Source organism: Danio rerio, chromosome 12 (assembly GCF_049306965.1).
Source record: "Danio rerio strain Tuebingen ecotype United States chromosome 12, GRCz12tu, whole genome shotgun sequence".
Taxonomy (NCBI): Eukaryota; Metazoa; Chordata; class Actinopteri; order Cypriniformes; family Danionidae; genus Danio; species Danio rerio.
Genome location: NC_133187.1, coordinates 11,941,224 through 11,960,495, shown reverse-complemented (window position 1 = coordinate 11,960,495; position 19,272 = coordinate 11,941,224). Strand labels below are relative to the sequence as shown.

General features: G+C 34.6%; 1 protein-coding gene across 2 annotated transcripts in view; it reads left to right on the top strand.

Moving 5' to 3' along the window:
- Positions 1 to 17,392, top strand: part of htra1b (HtrA serine peptidase 1b) — a 69,047-nt gene extending 51,655 nt beyond the window's left edge. Inside the window, exons 4-10 of one of the 2 annotated variants that reach the window (XR_012387655.1) lie at positions 2,846 to 3,040; positions 3,999 to 4,031; positions 4,378 to 4,492; positions 7,722 to 7,779; positions 7,953 to 8,048; positions 15,002 to 16,251; positions 16,803 to 17,392. Coding sequence is in view for 1 of the 2 variants with exons in the window: in NM_001111182.1 (NP_001104652.1) it covers positions 2,846 to 3,040; positions 3,999 to 4,031; positions 4,378 to 4,492; positions 7,722 to 7,779; positions 7,953 to 8,048; positions 15,002 to 15,170 (666 nt within the window). In the remaining variant the exon portion in view is untranslated. 2 annotated transcript variants of the gene reach the window in all.
- Positions 17,393 to 19,272: the final 1,880 nt, after the last annotated feature.

The following is a 19,272-nucleotide window of genomic DNA, read 5'->3' as shown; positions in this document are numbered from 1 at the left end:
CAAAAACAGAAGCCAAAAAATAAAATAAACAAGTAAATAATGGTGAGAATTTGGAAAAATCTGAAAACGTGGTAAATAATCAGCCAAGAGCTTTTCTTTTTCTCGATTGCTTTTTAAAACTGTTGATTTGGTTCAGGAAAGTGGGTGGGCGGGTCAATCTGTGCTTTTGAAAACACTATTGGTTGGGTTTAGGGAAAGAGGAGGGTGGGTCAATCGTTCAGTCAGTCAACAGCGACCTCTGGTGGATTGGCGTGAGAACAGCAGGTGCGAATGGCTCTTGCGAGAGAAATTTGAGATCTCAAAAAGTATAAACAACGGCCTCTGATGTATTCGCGAGAACAAAAACTGCAACAAAACGTACCTCCTGGGACGTATTTGGCACTATTCAGAAATGTAAAGCAGTACGTTTACTGAATGAGCCTGGGTTGGCGTTGACAATTCATTTTATGTTTTATGTTAGCCCGAATCATCCTCCACACCCAATCGCCTTACCTAAAATCAAATGTTAGTTACCATTAATTACTGTACCATTATAAATTGCTTAGTGATGCATTTCTCTATAGCTTTTATCATTCAAGTCTGAAGCACTGTTTGCAATTAGCATGTGGGAAACAAAGGCTTACTTTAAGTTAGGGTTTAGTTTGTTCCAAATTCCAGCCCTAAATATAAGCAATGATAGTAGCGATGGTTGACTTAGCATGCAAATAACATGTTTTCCAAACATCATTCTGGCTTTTCCTGAAATTCTTCTTTTCCTTTAATAAGAAATAATTCTCATAATTTCTTTTCCAGCATCTGGAATTATCCTTAGGCTGCAAGCTGTAAAAATAACAGATGTACATACCAAAACACATGCAGTAACTGTACATACAGACTCGATATCAAAAGACTTCAGAAGGATATCTTGTAAAAATCATTTTGTTTTAAATTCAAATGTGTGAAAAAGACATTGTTTCATGTGAGAAAAATGTTTCATGAGTTTGTTGTCAATTTTTAAACAAATATGTTTCCGTCTTGGCCCAGCTTGATGATACGAGCAGCCTCTTTTCGATCTCTCTGCACTTTTATCTTCATTTCCTTTCTCTCTCTCTCTCTCTCTTCCTGTTGCCATAAGGGAAATGGTGTTGAAATCTCAAGTGTGAAACGGGAGGGTCTAATATGACTCAGAATTGTGTCAGCCGTACAGCTGTGGCCACCGCAGGCTTTGATTACACTTTGATTTATTGTTTTTCCAAACAATCAAAAGTTCACAGTTGGATGCATAATCTGAAAAACCCGTACCACACAATTCCACATAGAAAACCAATGCACTAATTTGCTTATTTCGAAGTCAGTAATTGCTTTTGATAGAACCAAAGGCCCGGTGTTTGACTGGGGTAATACATTATAATTTAGCAGCTGGTATAACATAAAAAGCTGCTTGATAAACAAAGCTGTGAAAGTATGTGGAAGTAGAAAGACTTTGTATAAATGTATGCTTAGCTGCTTTTAAACCTATAGTGTTGTGCATGTTTTTGGTGGATATGGTAAGAATAACAATAAATCTTATGATAATGTCTGATGGAGAATCTAAAATTTCATATAAAGTTTTTCTTGTCTGATTCGAATCCTATTGAGAAATCATGGAATGTTACACAATTAAAAATTTGGTTTACTCTGGAACTTTATTTATTGTGCCTTACAGTCAGTCTAAAATCATTTCCATAAATGATTATCATACTCAAAACAACTGAAAAGCAAATAAAAACATACTTGCTAAAAAATTATGGCAACTTTTCTGGAAATTCCAAAAAGCTGCCTGGGTATATTTGATATCAAATACCCAAATCTAGCAACAGGTACTTCAGACATACAATATGTTAAAATGATCAAATGATTGGAACATAATCATGGAGTAACATTGAGGACACAACCTCAGAAAGCTGCGGTCTGCTTTAGTCTCAGCAGCAGAGGTGTGTGGCTTCCACATGTGGCTCTTTGAGGCCTTTCATTATCTGCTAGATCATCCATGAATGTTGAATGATTCAAACCACCATACAGGACAAGACATCGCATTAATTTCAGCACATATAAATAAAGGTAGCCACAATGTCAGGCTGCATCTTTGGTGTGAACCAAATACTGACCAGAAGAACCTCAGACCAGCTGTGCAGTATGGGGATGAAAGCATTATGGGTGTGTTTTATGGTTTGAGGTTTAGCTGAGATTGTACTATCAGAGAGCACTTGAAGAAAAATGCGGGTACAACAGAGACCATACATAAAAACGAGCAATTTCTCAAAAGGGAGTAAAACCGGGGTTCCCTTGTTTTTTTTCACCATGGATTTTTCACTATGGACCACTATACACTTTGAGCTAGACTTTATTGTAAGGATGAAAAGGATTGTTAGGGAACAGTGGGATGTGAAGGAAGGGAAGTAAGAGGATAAACAGTGAACACATAGGATAAGTAGGTTGATTGGGTGTCCTACGGTGATGCCCCAGAGACTTAGAATAGGGGTAAAGTCTCTGTAAAATTTTGGTAGAGTGATTGGACCCCCTGATTCAACCTAGGAGGGAGAAGAGGGTTATAAGGATTGTTATTGGGAAGCAAGGAAATCGAGGGAGTGACGGGGGGTTTGGGAAAACGAGAGAAACAGCGTTAGAGGGCTGGTCTGCCTTAAATACATTTTAGGGAGTAGGTTAAGAATTGGTTAAGGAGGTCCTGCTGCCAAACCTTTGTTAGCAATTTAACTTGATTTAATAAACTTTTTTTAATAGAACATTTACTTTTTCAGAAAATGTATGGCCTGAAGGATGGATTATTGTGTCAAAGCCTGATTCTGTGTTTTGTTTAATATTGCAGATGAAGCTCCCTGTGCTGTTGTTGGGCCGGTCAGCTGATCTGAGACCAGGTGAATTTGTGGTGGCAATTGGCAGTCCGTTCTCCCTTCAGAACACAGTGACCACAGGCATCGTCAGCACTACCCAGAGAGGTGGCAAAGAGCTGGGCCTGCGCAACTCTGATATGGACTACATCCAGACAGATGCCATCATCAATGTAAGCACAAACATCACAATATACTATTTAGCCATTTGGTAATATCATGCATTAAAACATGTTAATGATAGCAAAATGATAACATGTTAAAGACATGTTAATTCACTGCAATGGTGAAATCATGCTGTGTAATCTTTTTAAAGTATAGTTATCCATGTTATAACATGCTAGTAACATATTTATTCCTGCTTGAAACATAACACTGATTAGCCAGTTGTTTAAATATGCTAACGACTTAAATATACACTCACCGGCCACTTTATTAGGTACACCTTACTAGTACCGAAACACCCTTTGAACACCCTTTGGCCTTTAGAACTGCCTTAATCCTTCGTGGCATAGATTCAACAAGATACTGGCAAATTCAAGAAAAAAGATTTTCAGCTGCACATCCACGATGCGAATCTCCCATTCATTTTACATAGTAATACACAACTGCTAACCATGTTAAAAATATGCATGCAACATGATAATTCATAGCATAATGTTAAAGCGTATTAGCAGCATGCTAAACATAAAAACATGCTAAAACATGTTAGCTATGTAGTAAATCATGTTACAAATGGGTTAACATGTAATTAATTCTAGTAGCTTGCTACAATATGTTAAGCATGTGTTAAAACATGTAAGTAACATGCTAGCAACATGCTTGTTCATACTAGCAGTGTTAAATTAAGTTAGCAATGTGCTAAAATGAGCCAGAACATGTTAACCATGTATTAAAACATGTAAGTAACATGCTGGCAACATGTTTGTTCATGCTAGCAGTGTTAAATTAGGTTAGCAATGTGTAAAACATGCCATAAATACACTTTCTTTCTTTTTTCATTTATTTTTACCATAGTTTTAAACTTAAAGGTAACTTAATAACATTGCAACAAACTTCAACATCTACTTTTGATTAAGAGGAACAAACATTTTGACACACTTGTCATAAACCACTCTTTCTGTGTTTCAGTATGGTAATTCCGGAGGGCCCCTGGTGAATCTGGTAAGAGTTTTGCTCTTTGTTATGTATATCTTCCTCATGTGCAAATAATAAAACCAGCTTGAGTCTTGTATGCAAGCATATTAACACGAGCAGCAGAATCCAGTCAAAACTGGCTTTCTGCATTTAATGATGTTTATGGCATTTCTTTATTAGCATAGGAACATATGTTGGCATTAAGACTTTGTGTCGAGTCAGCCGTGACCATAAACACATGTGTGCGTTCATAATGATTAATTTCGGAAATATCACATTGTCACAGGAAGACATTTGTGCATCCAGATGTGCAGTGCACTTGTGTGAGTTCACGTTTACATTTGTGTCCTTACTCTTGTGTCTGTTGCTGTAGGATGGGGAAGTGATTGGAATCAACACACTGAAGGTGACCGCAGGAATATCCTTCGCCATTCCCTCTGACAAGATCCGACAGTTCCTGGCTGAGTCTCACGACAGGCAGGCTAAAGGTCAGCAGCAGCATTTAAAACTTAGAAACATCTAAGTCCTGTTATGACATATGTTTTCAATTTTATGTCTGAGCATAGAAAGATCAGTACATTTCTGTTTCTTAACTCCTCAAAAGCTTCAATTTTAGGTCAAGAGTTTTGGTAACAATTTAGTTTAGGTACCATTTTTTTATATTAACTAATGGCTTATTACCTGCCTATTAATAGGTTATTGGCCATTTATTAGTACTTATAACTTACATACTGTCTACTGCATGATGTTTTTACATTCTTTATCCTACCTAATACCTAAACCTAACAACTACCTAATAGCTACTGTATAAGCAGCAAATTATTAGTTTATTGAGGCTAAAATCAAAGTTAATGGTTATTATTATAAGAATTTAAGGGATAGTTCAGCCATGAAAGAAACATGTTTCAAACCATTTTGATCTTTTTTGTTCTGTTGAACACAAGAGAAGATGCAGTATATTGAAGAATGCTGGAAACCTGCAACCATTGATATCTGTACTAGGAAAAACAAAGTTCAGATGTAAAAACCTATGTCATTTAGGTTTTTACATCTGATGACATGAAAAGTGTCATTTAACATTTTTTTCTAAAATAGGCATTTTTCTTAGACTCTTGTGTGTAGGTTTGGTAATTTCATTTTAATTGTGATTGTTTCTTTTCATTGCCTCTAATGTAAGTTAACTGAACAAAAACAGGAGGCCTATTTACCTTATTGCTTATTTGTGTGTTTAAAGCTTATGATAGTCCAAAGACCAAATTTGCTAAACAAGGCAAATTAGAATGAGCTTCCATTAAATTTTACTTGGAAGTGCTGATAGGAGCGCAAAGCTCTGTAGGTAATTCTACTGCCAATGTGCAGATTAAAGAAAGATGCTTCAGCTCATTTTACCAGAGACAAATGCAGTCAACTAAAAGCATCACAAATTAAAAATAATGTGACATGGTAATCAATATGTTGCGAATAGTCTTCTTTTTGAAATGAAGAGAATGTTTTACACTTAGCTTTCTACTCTTTGCATTCCTCTTACAGCATCAGCATGTCAAGTACAAAAAAATGAGTCACAATTTTTTGGGGGGGGGGTTACAAAATGCCAGTAAACAGACTACCGCAAACCTCAGTAAATCAAATTACATGATTTAGGGAGATAGTTCAACCAACATTCTGGCATCATTTACTCACCCTTCACTGGTTCACAACCAGTATTTCTCCTTCTTCTGTTCAACACAACAGAAGATATTTAGAAAAATGCTGAAAAAATACTATTTGTTGTTCCATCTATGGAAGTCAATGGTTACAGGTTTACAGCTTTCTTTCTTTTTTTTTCTTTTTTTTTTTTTGTTCAACAGAATAAAGAAACTCACAAAGGTTTGAAACCAGCCATTTTGCAGCGAACCATCCCTTTAATAACTCTCCTCATACATTTTCAGACGCAAGGAAAGCTGCAAATGCAGTGAAGTCAGCCACAAAAATGTTTGATCTTGACCATTTTTTTATTGTTATTATTATACCTTATAATTACAGTATGTGACACGTTTAACACCATATGGAGGTGTTCATGTTGCTGAGCAACCTATATAAAACAATGTAAAGATGTGTGCAACCATCTTTACGCTACTCTCCTGACCTTGAAAATAAAATTGGCTCAATCTGGCAGACACTGCAAATTTTAGATAGTAGATTTAACTACCTTAGAGTTCAAATTAACACTCCCTCAGAGTTTATATGGCAACCACTATAAAAGTCTTAAATTTACACTATTGTAAGCGTTAACATTATCAACACTCAGACAGTGTTAATTAGCAAACTCTTATAGTGTAAAATATTAACACCACAAAAGGATCAGTGTTATGTGTTAACACTCTTATAGATCAAATTTTCAACACCGCACATAAATAAAAAAAATATCTTGTTTAATATCAGCAACACTTTATTAACTATTCGCTTAATGTTTAAGGAAATGATTCAAAACAGTCACAAACCATATTTCTCGTATTTTAACCAAAAGGAGCAGTTTTAAGATTTTCTTTAGTTTTAATGTAACATGGTTAGTACAAAATAAAGATGAAAAATTATGCTTTTCTTTGAGATATTTAAAACTAACATATATATAACTATTTGGATGTCAGATGTCTATATACAAACACTTTAATCACCAGTTACTTCTTCTCATTGCTCCTCATGGCAAAAGAAAATGGCGTCTGGAAAAATCCTACCAGGATATTGCTGCATAAATTCTCGGATGTAGTAGTCAACACTGTATTAGCGTTAGATACATGTTACTTTGTATGACAAGGAGGCAAATCAGCTTCTAACACTGAGAGGGTTAATTTATCTTTATCTAACTCTAGAATTTCAACACTTTACTCTGAATTACTGCAACACTCGAAATTTAACACTAATGAATTTGCTGTGTAGAAAAGCAGAATTAAGATCGTGTGTAGAGTTGAATTGAGATTCTGATCTTTTTTCAATTAATCATGCAGCCCTATTGGACATATGTACATACATGGAAAAGGCAAGAAACTACTTTAAATTCCCAGTTTCACAATTTACAATTATTTCCTTAGTAAAACATATTTTTTATTGTACTCTGGAAAAAACTGACGACACTAACATTTTCAATGAAATCATTTGTCCTTGTGAACAATGTTCCTTTTGAAAACAATACTTTAATCCATACACACTCCATGTTTGTGTATATGTGTGTTTAACAGAGTATACAGTGCAAACATAATTTACTGGGACCTCAAATAATTCTAAATTCGCTGCAACAAGATATTATTATCATACATGATTTCCATATGGCTCAAAATAACACGCTTCCATGGCAAAGTGTCTTTTGTGACATTCACTGTTAACAATTCCCTGTAGAATCTACAGTAACTTACTGGCAGCAGTTCAATTCAGCAAGCAAAAAAAAAAACTGTATTTATATTTACTGCACCATTTATCTTGCTGTCTGTGTATTTTCAGTATTTTGTATCTTTTATAACACAACTTTAAAATGCAGTTACATACTGCACAACTGTCCTACAGTAAAAAAAAAATGTTTAGATTACGGCTAAATACTGTGTAATTTACAAAGAAAAATGTTAACAGTGTTGCTGACAGTATTATATTGAAAACCAAAATAAGGTTTGCACTGGTGCTAGCTGCTAGTAAATCAGTCCCTAAACTTGATTCACAATTCTATCAATATCTTGTATTACTTTTCAGGAAAAACAGCCACAAAAAAGAAGTATATTGGTGTGAGGATGATGACGTTAACTCCAACGTGAGTCTAAAATACTGTTTTCTTTCTGTACACACTTGTACGTTTGTGAATATGGAGGAATGTTTAAATGAAATGAGTCGGCCATCTAAACAAGTCATTTTAACTTGTATTGTCGATAATTCATGCAAACAGACATGGCGTTTGTGTTTGTACTAAGAATCTGTTTCTCATAGACTTGCTAAGGAGCTAAAGCAGAGAAAAAATGATTTCCCAGATGTCACCTCTGGTGCTTACGTCATTGAAGTTATTCCCAAAACACCAGCTGAAGTGTGAGTAGCCCATCACATGCAGACACCCTTTACAAAACAGCTAATAAACTACCAAGGCAACAAACAAACGCAGAGAAACAAAGGGGAAACCAAACTGATTACAATCTGACTTCACACACCAGGGAGAGAAAACACTTGAACACATAGAATCTATGAGTGATATGCTTAAAACACGTAGCTACACTCTAAAAAAAATGTTGGGTTATTTATATAACCCAGTGGTTGAGTTAAAAATATTTGGTGCTTTGTTGGGTTATTTTTAACCTTTATTGGGTTTTTATTTGCACTTCTAGGTGCATTATTTATGACAATAAATTATGGACATTATTTAATCCATGTGTGTATACTTGTATTTTGTTCAGTACTTAGAGGAGGAGGAGCAACAGAGACAGAACCCTCCTGCTTCATGGGGATAAACTAAACTGCTCTCAGGCATTTGTTATTGAGGGAGGAGTAGCACTAAATGCATGAATTTAAATTAAGCATTACCAATGTATTTGATTTTTTTTTTTAATCTAATTATTACTATTACTACTGCAAAAAATAATAAATAAATAAATAAATAAATAAATAAATAAATAAATAAATAAATAAATAAATAAATATATAAATATATATATATATATATATATATATATATATATATATATATATATATATATATATATATATATATATATATATATATATATATATATATATATATATATATATGGGTGTTCGTGTGGGTTTCCTCTGAGTGCTCCGGTTTCCCCCACAGTCCAAAGACATCTGGTAGGCTAAATTGTCCGTTGTGTGTGTGTGTGTGTGTGTGTATATGACAAACCACAGCTAACATATAAAGTTGCATGACTATATTTTCGGCAATTAGCCAAATGACTGACTAGTAGTTTATTTATCACGTCAATAAAGAATCTATAAAATTACAGGAATAATTACATTCTGTGGCGAATTGGGTAAGCTAAAATTGTCCAAAGTGTATGAGTGAATGAGTGTTTATGGAAGTTTCCCAGAGATGGGTTGCAGCCGGAAGGGCATCCGCTGCATAAAACATATGCTGGATAAGTTGGCAGTTCATTCCGCTGTGGCATGAAGACAATTAGAACATTTCTTTTTAAGAAACGTATGATAACTAAATTTATGATTAGTAATATGCAATTCTACGAACTTCATTTGGACAAATATAAAGCCGATTTTCTCAGTATTAAGATTTTTTTTAACCCTCAGATTCCATATTTTCTAACTGTTGTATTTTGGACAAATATTAACAGCTTTCAGCTGATGTATAAATGCCTTCAGTACAACTTTCAGGTGATGTATAAATGCTTTCAGTACAGCTTTCGGGTGATGTATAAATGCTTTCAGTACAGCTTTCGGGTGATGTACAAAATGCTCTTTGTACAGCTTTCAGATGATGTATAAATGTAAATGTCAAAACATGTCTGCTGTCAAGGGTTTCCAAAGGACATATATTATGATATATAAACAAAAATACTATTATATAGGCATTTCAAGTTGTTTCAAAAGCTGAACAGTATATTACATTTTAATAAAAGATCAATCTATTGGTACTAACCTGGACCTTTGTAGGACTAGGAAATGCCAGAGTTAAATGCAATGCAGTGCTGAGACGTGATAAAAGCTTTCTTTGCCATGTTAAAAATAGTTTCTGTCCTAACCATCCACTTTGATGACAGAAAATTTCTGCAACAGTGTGGCTGGAAAAACAGCATAAATGACTTTGACGATCACCTCAGGTCTGATTATGTGCTTTATTCCAGGTTCAGTGTTTCTAATTTAATTTTGAATACTATTTTGTGTGACATCTATATCCATACTGAACTAGCAGTTTCCATGATTTTCCATGATTCAGGATCTGATCAAGGCTGAATTTTTTTAATTGACACATGCGCAAACAGACGTGGAGACCAAACTAAGATTTATTTACACCTAACGGTTCATGTGACCCAATTACGATTTTATTCATTCATCCATGTGGTACAGATCAGATACAGCAAAAAAAACTGCAAAAACAGTTATTAATATAATCTGCTGAAAACACATACAAAAATTCATAATTCCTTCGGTTTTGCACATTATTATATGTAGTTTTAAGCATGTTTCAATTTATAATAATTATTTATTGTAATGGTATTTATTGACAATGTGAAATGAGGTAGGGGAAGGTGAAACAGTCCAACGGTGATGGATGGGGTAGTGCTGGGGAATCTTGGATGGAGCCGACAGACAAAGGAGACAGTGCTTGAGAGTCCTGGATGGAGTAAACAACAGCCACAAAACGTCAGGAGAACAGGAGACTGAGCAGTGATGCCAAGTCCAGGCAAGAGGTGGTAAAGGCCTTGGATGCACTGCTGACCAGCGATCCTGAAGAGTGGACTTGCCACTAGCAGCCCACAGTACACCAGCACTCAGGGACTCACAGCAGGCAGGGCTAGACAAAGACAGCACACGCGCACACACCCACACACACACAAAGACAGATTGGGGACAATAAACTAATTAAAAAAAAAAAAAAAAGTTAATACAGAAACTATTGACAAACTAAAAACCAAAGATAAATAAAATTAGTTTTAACTTACTGAATTAGTTTTAACTTACTGAAGAAATAAAACCAATAAAAAGGAACTAACTTAAACACTTAAAACTACTAAATAAGATTAATAGAATAACTTAAACATACAAACTTGTAAAAGGATTAACCAGACTGGGATGATACTGAAGGCCAACTGAAAAACACAAGCAAACATTGACAAAAGACAACTCCCTAACAAACAACAGCACAGATAACTGAACACGGTCAGTCAACAACATGTAACAAGAAGCAATGAACCAACAAAGACATGAGGGAAGAGAGAACATTATACAGGGAGGGAAGAACATGTGGACCAGGTGTAAACACTGAGACTAACGAGAACTATAGACAAGGGCTAAACAAGGGGGCATGGCAGCTGAAAACAAGGGCTGCGTTCGATACCGCAAACTTCCATACTATACCCCTGCTGAAAAATCCAGCTTAAACCAGCCTAGGCTGGTTGGCTGGTTTTAGCTGGTCGACCAGGCTGGTTTTAGAGGGGTTTTGGCCACTTCCAGGCTGGTTTCCAGTCATTTCCAGCCTGGTCTTAGCTGGTCAGCCTGGGAGATGACCAGCTAAAGCCAGCTTGACCAGCCTAGTCAAGTTGGGAGTCCAGCCAAAACCAGCTGTCCAGCTTAAACCAGGCTGGTCAAGCTGGTTTTAGCTGGATTTGGCTGGTCATTTTCCAGCCTGACCATCAATTTTATTGTGTCTGGGTGAGCATCTACTCTCCAGCAGACATAGGTTTCCACATCATTGTAGCATACATCTGATGATGTGACCAGTCCATAAGTGTCCACTTCCTGTCATTGTGGGTTGCCCATTTAGAACTAAATGGTTTAATGTTGCGTGTAGCAGCATTTAACTTTTTTTTGTTTGGAAGCAAAAAACTGTCTGTGGTCAGAAAATCTACAGAAAATTGCCATGAATTAAATGTCAAACTGTGTCAAAATGGCTAGTTCGGAAGAAATAGTGCTTGGAGTACGAAAGCATGAACGTTTTAAGAACTAAAGGTTGCTGCTGAACTTTCAAGAGAGGAAAAATTTGATTTTTTATGTTAAACTGTTATACTGTTACCCAAATCTAAAATGGAACCTTTAAATATAATGTCAGAAGCAATCAAACCTTTTTTAGATGGCAAAAATCAAGATATATTAGGGTTTAACAAAAAGTCCAGGGGTGATAGATTGAAGTAAATATAATCTGTAAAAAGAAATAAAACCTGTCCACTTTTAGAACAATTCAGGGTTGATTTTACATGAATGTAAATGTGAACATAATGCAATATTAATAAAGAATAAAAGATAAACTTGAGCATTGTTTGATTTACATCTGCGTTAAATATGGTCAGACAAACTAAACCATTTTAAATGGTGAATTGCAAAACAACACAGTTAAACAGAATGTTCAGGGATAAAATAATTTCAAATGAGAAGTGCGTAAAAAAACACAAGCAAAAGAATGTAATGGTACATGCAGCTGGAAAAAGGAAAACCATATTTGCAGACGTGCTTATAATCAAACAATACCAGTGATTTAACTCCCCATGGAATCAACATGAACGTTTTAAGTGTTCATTTCAATATATTCGTCTTAAGGCAATCTATAACCTAGTTTGCTCCAAAGCAGACACATTTAGAATATATAAACATTCAAATCTTTAGGTCAGTGCTGTCGCCTCACAGCAAGAAGGTCGCAGGGTCGCTGGTTCGAACCTCGGCTCAGCGCAGTTGGTGTGTCTGTGTGGAGTTTGCATGTTCTCCCTGCGTGGGTTTCCTCCGGGTGCTCCGGTTTCCCCCACAGTCCAAAGACATGTGGTACAGGTGAATTGGGTAGGCTAAATTGTCTGTAGTGTATGAGTGTGTGTATGAATAAGTGTGTGGATGTTTCCCAGGGATGCGTTCAGCTGGAAGGGCATCCGCTGTGTAAAAAAAAATGTGCTGGATAAGTTGGCGATTCATTCCGCTGTGGCGACCCCGGATTAATAAAGGGACTAAGCCGACAAGAAAATTAATAAATGAATGAAATCTTTAGGTGTGTCACTTCAAGCCTAATAAACCAATGATGGTTTCACATCACCGCATTAAACTTTGCTTTCTCATCAAGTCAAATGCTATAGTATTTGATACATTCCAGTCCCTTCAAGACCCTTTTGCTACAAGCTGAAATACATAATTTATCACATCAACGGTCGTTCAAACCAAGTGTTTGCCTAAACCAGGGGTGTCAGAAGACATAAGCAATCAGTATTTAGTGAAAAAACCCAGAATTATTATTGTATATATATATTTTTTTTCAATTTCACTGAACTCTCTTGTCACATAGAAATCGGAATCACTCTTATGATTTTTATATAAATTCAAACAATCTTAAAGTTATTTATATATTAGAGGTGTCAAAAATCAATTGTTTCTTTGATGCACCGCAATGTAAGTGTGAACAATTCGATATCGGTTCAGTAATAAATCATAACCGGTTACTGATGTAATTTATCTCATATACGCTATGTTGTTGTAGAATACTATGGCAAAGGAGGCTAGAACGAGTAAATAAAATGCTCCAACTAGTTAAAAAGCAAATAATTGTGCACAATTCACTGCTTGTAAGTTTGCGGGACAGTTTTTCACTGACACAGGTACAGCACACGAGTCGCTATTACACTACTAGGGAGAAAATGAAAGCGCGCTCTCTCTCTCTCTCTCTCTCTCTCTCTCTCTCTCTCTCTCTCTCTCTCTCTCTCTCACTCTCTCTCTCTCTTTCTCTCTCTCTCTCTCTCTCTCTCTCTCAAAAAAATATCTGATTACTTGTATTAACAGACAAAATTGTATACCAAATAATAAAAAAAATCTAAATATATTTATAGATTTCAATAAAAAAAAAAAAAATCTTGTGTTGTAAAGAAAAAAATATATAATTGTGAAAGGAAAGCAACATCACTGCATCTTGATGCACCGAGGTATCAAACTGAACCGAATCGATGGCATGATAATCGTAACCGTAAGACCAGTTGAATTCATAATTATTAGCCTCGCTTTGATTTTTTTCTTTTTTATATATATTTGTGTGTGTGTGTGTGTGTGTGTGTGTGTGTGTGTGTGTGTGTGTGTGTGTGTGTGTGTGTGTGTGTGTGTGTGTGTGTGAATGTAGAGTGTACAGTGTGTGTACACAATGTATTATATGTATTATATAAATGTATTATATATATATACACAATGTGTATATATATACAGTTGAATTATTAGTCCCCCTGTATTATTAGCACCCCTGTTTATTTTTTTTCCCAAATTTCTGTTTAATGGAGGGAAGATTGTTTCAGCACATTTCTAAACATAATAGTTTTATTAACTCATTTCTAATAACTGATTTATTTTATCTTTATCATAATGACAGTAAATAATATTTTTCTTGATATTTTTAAGACATTTCTATACAGCTTAAAGTGACATTCAAAGGCTTAACTAGGTTAATCAGGTTAACTAGGCAGGTTAGGGTAATTAGGCAAGTTATTGTAAAACAATGGTTTGTTCTGTACACTATCGAAAAAAAAAAAATTAGCTTAAAGAGGCTAATAATTTTGTCCCAAAAATGGCTTTATGAAAATTAAAACTGCTTTTACTCTTGCCGAAATAAAACAAATAAGACTTTCTCCAGAAGAAAAAATATTATCAGACATACTGTGAAAATTTCCTTGCTCTGTCAAACATTATTTGGTAAATATTTAAAAAAGGAAAAAAAATCAAAAGGGGGCTAAAAATTCTGACTTCAACTATATATATATATTGTTAGAAATAGTGATTTGAAGTGAACATTGTGTAGGAAAGAGAATACCAGAGCGTCAGTATTGTAACTGATTTGTAGATTATACACACAAAAATTCTTAGATATTTTGTGTTTCTGTAAGTTTCCCTTTCATTACCTCTAGGTTGGTCACTTTTGACCAAAAGTAACAAGTGTGACAATTCTTATGACCAATTTGCCTGCTCGAATCTTGCACTTTTGTACGTTTATTTACACTCCAAATTGCCAAAAAGTCACAAATTTTCTGCCCATTTTGAGAAAGCAGTAATGTTTTTCAAAATTCAAAATCTAATTTATAGAAGTGAGTCAGAGGGTTAATTTCAAAACAAATACAACTAACAAACAGAACATTCAAGTGTTTTCCTAATTTTACCATAGCTTTAAATTCTGCAACATGACATCATAATGACATAAGCGCCTTGATGTAACAAAACCTAATAATGTTTTGTATTGGAAATCCAATGTGAATAAAAGACTCCAAAGCCAATAAAGGACTTTAGCTAAAGCGTTTGGCACTCTTAAAAACAGGTCAGTTTGAACTGCTTCTTGCTTTGTTTTCTAGTGGCGGTTTGAAGGAGAGTGACGTCATAATCAGCATTAACGGTCAGAGGATCACATCGGCCAGCGACGTCAGCACGGCCATCAAGACAGACGAAAGCCTGAGAGCAGTGGTACGGCGCGGAAATGAAGACATTATCCTCACCATCATTCCTGAAGAGATCGACCCTTGACCACCCTCACGCTCACCTTGAGCTGGTTCTCAGACTTTTACTGAGAGTGTGTCTGGAGTCGCACTCAATCTAGAAATCAATCATAATGAACACTTCCAAACCCAACCATCATCAAAACTTAGAACAGCAAATGTCCTTTGTTTTTTTTTTTGCCTTTTCTCATATATGAAGCCATTTTCTGCTTATTCATTAGCATACCATCTTAGAATAAGTCTTTTGTAAATAGATATGAGAATTTAGCGCTGTGTTCACACTATACAAGCATTTTTTGTTATTGTTTAAAGGAGCGCTTCATTTTTTTTAAATAACTCCCCTAGAGTTAAACAGTTTACCATTTTTAAATCCACTGAGCTGATCTTTAGGTATGGTAGAAGCACTTTTATTTTAGCTTAGCATGAATCATTGAATTTGATTATAGGCCATTGGCATCTAAATTAAAAAAGATACAAATTGTTCATCTTTAAATAGTCAAGCTTTACATAGGAAGATTATTGACACTCTTGATTGAAATATTTTAATTGGATGCTAAAGGTCTGGATGCGATTGAATGATTTATGCTAAGCTAAGCTAAGCTAAAAGTGCTCCCTGGAGATTGGCTGAATGGATTAACTCTAGGGGAATTGTAAAATTTCCAAAAAAGTGGAGTGTTTCTTTAAAAGGCGTCTAATAGACGTCTAAACTGTGACATCTTGGCTAATACAAGGCTATGTTTGGACTGTCAGTGAATAGTGAAAATCTAAAAGATGTCTAACAGTAGTTAAAAAATAGACAGGAATGAATGAATACAGAGGTGAAGTCTGTCTAATATGTTTATTTGATGACTTGTTTTAGCCAGGATGCCTGCGTTTATACATCTAGTTGATGTCTTTTAAAAATGCTTGGTGGGCTGACATTCGGAAATGTATATATTTTTTTCTGTTCCAAAACCTAGTGAACTGCTTTCGAAGGTTCCATTCGGGATGGTTGCACAGGTTTATTTTAACTATCAGTAACTGAAACCTATATCTACAAAAAATAAATAAATAAATCAGTGGAATTAAACAGGAATGTTTGATTCAACGTGTGTGTTTATGTGTGTAATGTACAGTTGAAGTCAGAATGATTAGCCCCCCTGAATTATTAGCCCCCCTGTTTATTTTTCTCCCATTTTCCCCAATTTGTTTTTTTCTCTATTCTGTTTAACAGATAGCAGATTTTCTCAATACATTTCTAAACATTATTGTTTTAATAACTCATCTCTAATAACTGATTTATTTTATTTTTGCCATGATGACAGTAAAAAATATTTAACTAGATATTTTTCAAGACACTTATAAAGCTTAATGTGACATTTAAAGGCTTAACTGGGTTAATTAAGTTACCTAGGCAAGTTAGGGTAATTAGGCAAGTTATTTTATAACGATTGTTTTTCTGTAGACTATCATAAAAAAATAATTAGCTTAAAGGGGCTAATAATTTTGACCTTAAAATTGTTCACAAAAATCAAAAACTCAAAAATCAAGTCTCCAGAAGAAAAAATATTATCAGACAAACTGTAAAAAGTTATTTGCTCTATTAAACATAATTTGGAAAATATTTAGAAAAGAACACAAATTCAAAGGGGGGCTAATAATTCTGACTTTAACTGTGTAGTTTGCCCAAAAGTTTACTCATATTTACTTACCCTTGGGTGGTTCCAAACCTTAAGGTGTTTCTTTATTCTGTGAAACGCAAAGAAGGCATTTTAAAGAAAAATAAAAAAAACGTGTACTCTTTGAAATCCATAAATAAACACTATGGAAGTCAATAATCACGTTTCCAGCTTTCTTCAGAATATCTTCTTTTCTGTTCAACAGAAAACATTCAAACAGGTTTGGAACAAGCAAAGGGTGAGTAAACAACACAATGTTCATGGTTTTTTTTATTAAAATTCCTCCCAGAATGAATCATGGGAAAACCTGAAGCAAGGACAGCAAAGCATATTTCAGAAGAGCTATTGTTTATACAAAGATACAGACAAAGGCTTGATTCATGCATAAATAGCACAGTATATAAAAACAACTACAAAGAATGCTACAGTAAGCCCAAAAAAGCTGAAGTTTATCCATCCTGAAAGATGACTAAGTGGAATGCCGAAACATGAACAGGCGCGCTCTGAACAATACGGTGTGCACATGTTTGTACTGTATGTATTTTGTTCATTTGGAAATATTGCCTTATTAAAGCTAAATAAATTACAACAATTTTCCTGTTTTTCATCAAAAGTCAAAGAGTAAACAAGTGAAGAAAATGTGCTTAAACATCTTATTTTCAGAAATAGAATGTGTTTTAGATATAATTATTCAGTTGAATGCTATTTTAACAGCATCTCGGAGATGTATGTGTGCTATATTGCTACTAGCTTAGCACTGAAGCATATGTGCTATTTTGCTATTAGCATAGTAGGCTAATCAATCAGTCAGGTATATGTTCACCACAGTTACACTACTACCTAGAAGGCTTCTGCCTATGTATAGACAGCGAGGCTGATTAGGTTTTGGAACAAAGCCTGTATTTTGTCCTTATGTATACATCAGCAAGGCATCACAAAGTGGTGTTGTCTGTATACAACTTTTTTTTCTTTTTATATATATTTATGCTCAAATCTCACACTTGACATTATTTGAAAATGGACTGTGGTCCATTAGAGGATGAGTTTTATCTCTGAAAATGTTAAATGTTTTTGTGTATGTCAGACGCCAGTTTCGGAAACGAAATTAAAGAACGTAATGTTTTTAAACCGTTTCAATGGTGTATTATTACTAGAGGGCACATATTAACAACAAATGAAGCCATAGTTTGCTGAAGTCTTTCAGAAATCGTGTTCATAGATGAGCTGAAGTGTTAATCGCTTATTATCATGATAGTATAAAGCAGAGTAAGGCTGAAAGTTATCGTAGTAAAACAGGAGCGCTTAAGCAATTCTGATGAAAGACGAGCACAGTATGGCACAAAACCCTGCTGAAAAAACCTCAGCTTAAACTAGCCTAAGCTGATTGGGTGGTTTTAGCTGTTAAACCAACCTGGTTTTAGAGGGATTTTGGTCATTTTCCGGCTAGTTTCAGCCATTTCCAGCCTGGTCTTAGCTGGTCAAGCTGGAAAATGACCAGCTAAAACCAGCTTGACCAGCCTGGTTCAAGGTAGACATAGTTGGTTTTGGCTAAAAAATCATAATTAGTTTTGGTAAAAACATGCACTCGTTTTCCATATGAATTGAAAATTTATGTAAATATAGCACATATAGGGCATGTTTCCTTTAGAAATTTTATTGAGAATATTGCATAGTCTATTCTAAATAAGCATAAAATCACTTACAAAAGCTAATACGTATTCTAATATCATATATAAATCATATAAACAAATAAATAAATAAATAAATAATAAGGCTGTTTATTAAGAAATTACATTTATTATATATTATTTATTAGGAAATTAAAAAAATCCTACTTTAATAATAATAATGATGATGATAATTATTATTATTAGTAAGTAGGATAAGGCCTATTGTTTATTTATTTATTTTTTTTTAAAGTCTACTTTTACAATTTGACACATGCAGACCACTGCAGAAATGTTCTAACCAACAGGCCCAGGTCATATACAGTACACATACTTAATAAATATAAATTAAAAGCATTAACGTATGCTATAATTTTAAATTTTCACTAGCTTTGAAGATGTAAGGTAAATTCCGCTTTTAAATAATAGGTAGGTCACCTACAGCTTTCGTCATGAGCCACGGCTGTGTTCAAAATGACATCAATGTTTTCAGAGTGCACTGCGTAGGAAGTGCAATTGTAAACATGAAGATCGCTAAAACTAAACTGTAAAAATACTTTGAAAACAAATTACATCTACGAGAGATGACGTAATTGTTTTTTTTTATAATTCCAAGTTTAAATGTTAAGGTTCTAAATGAATAGGGCTTAGGGGGAATGATTACAGCTCTAGAGGTAAGGTTGCAAGCATATAAGTTTACAATGCAGTTTGGGAATGTTCGTTGGAACAACGAATTTGTAATCGCTAAATCAAATAATTATGTTTGTGACCTTAGTTAGCTAACAGTGGTTTTTGAAAAAAACAC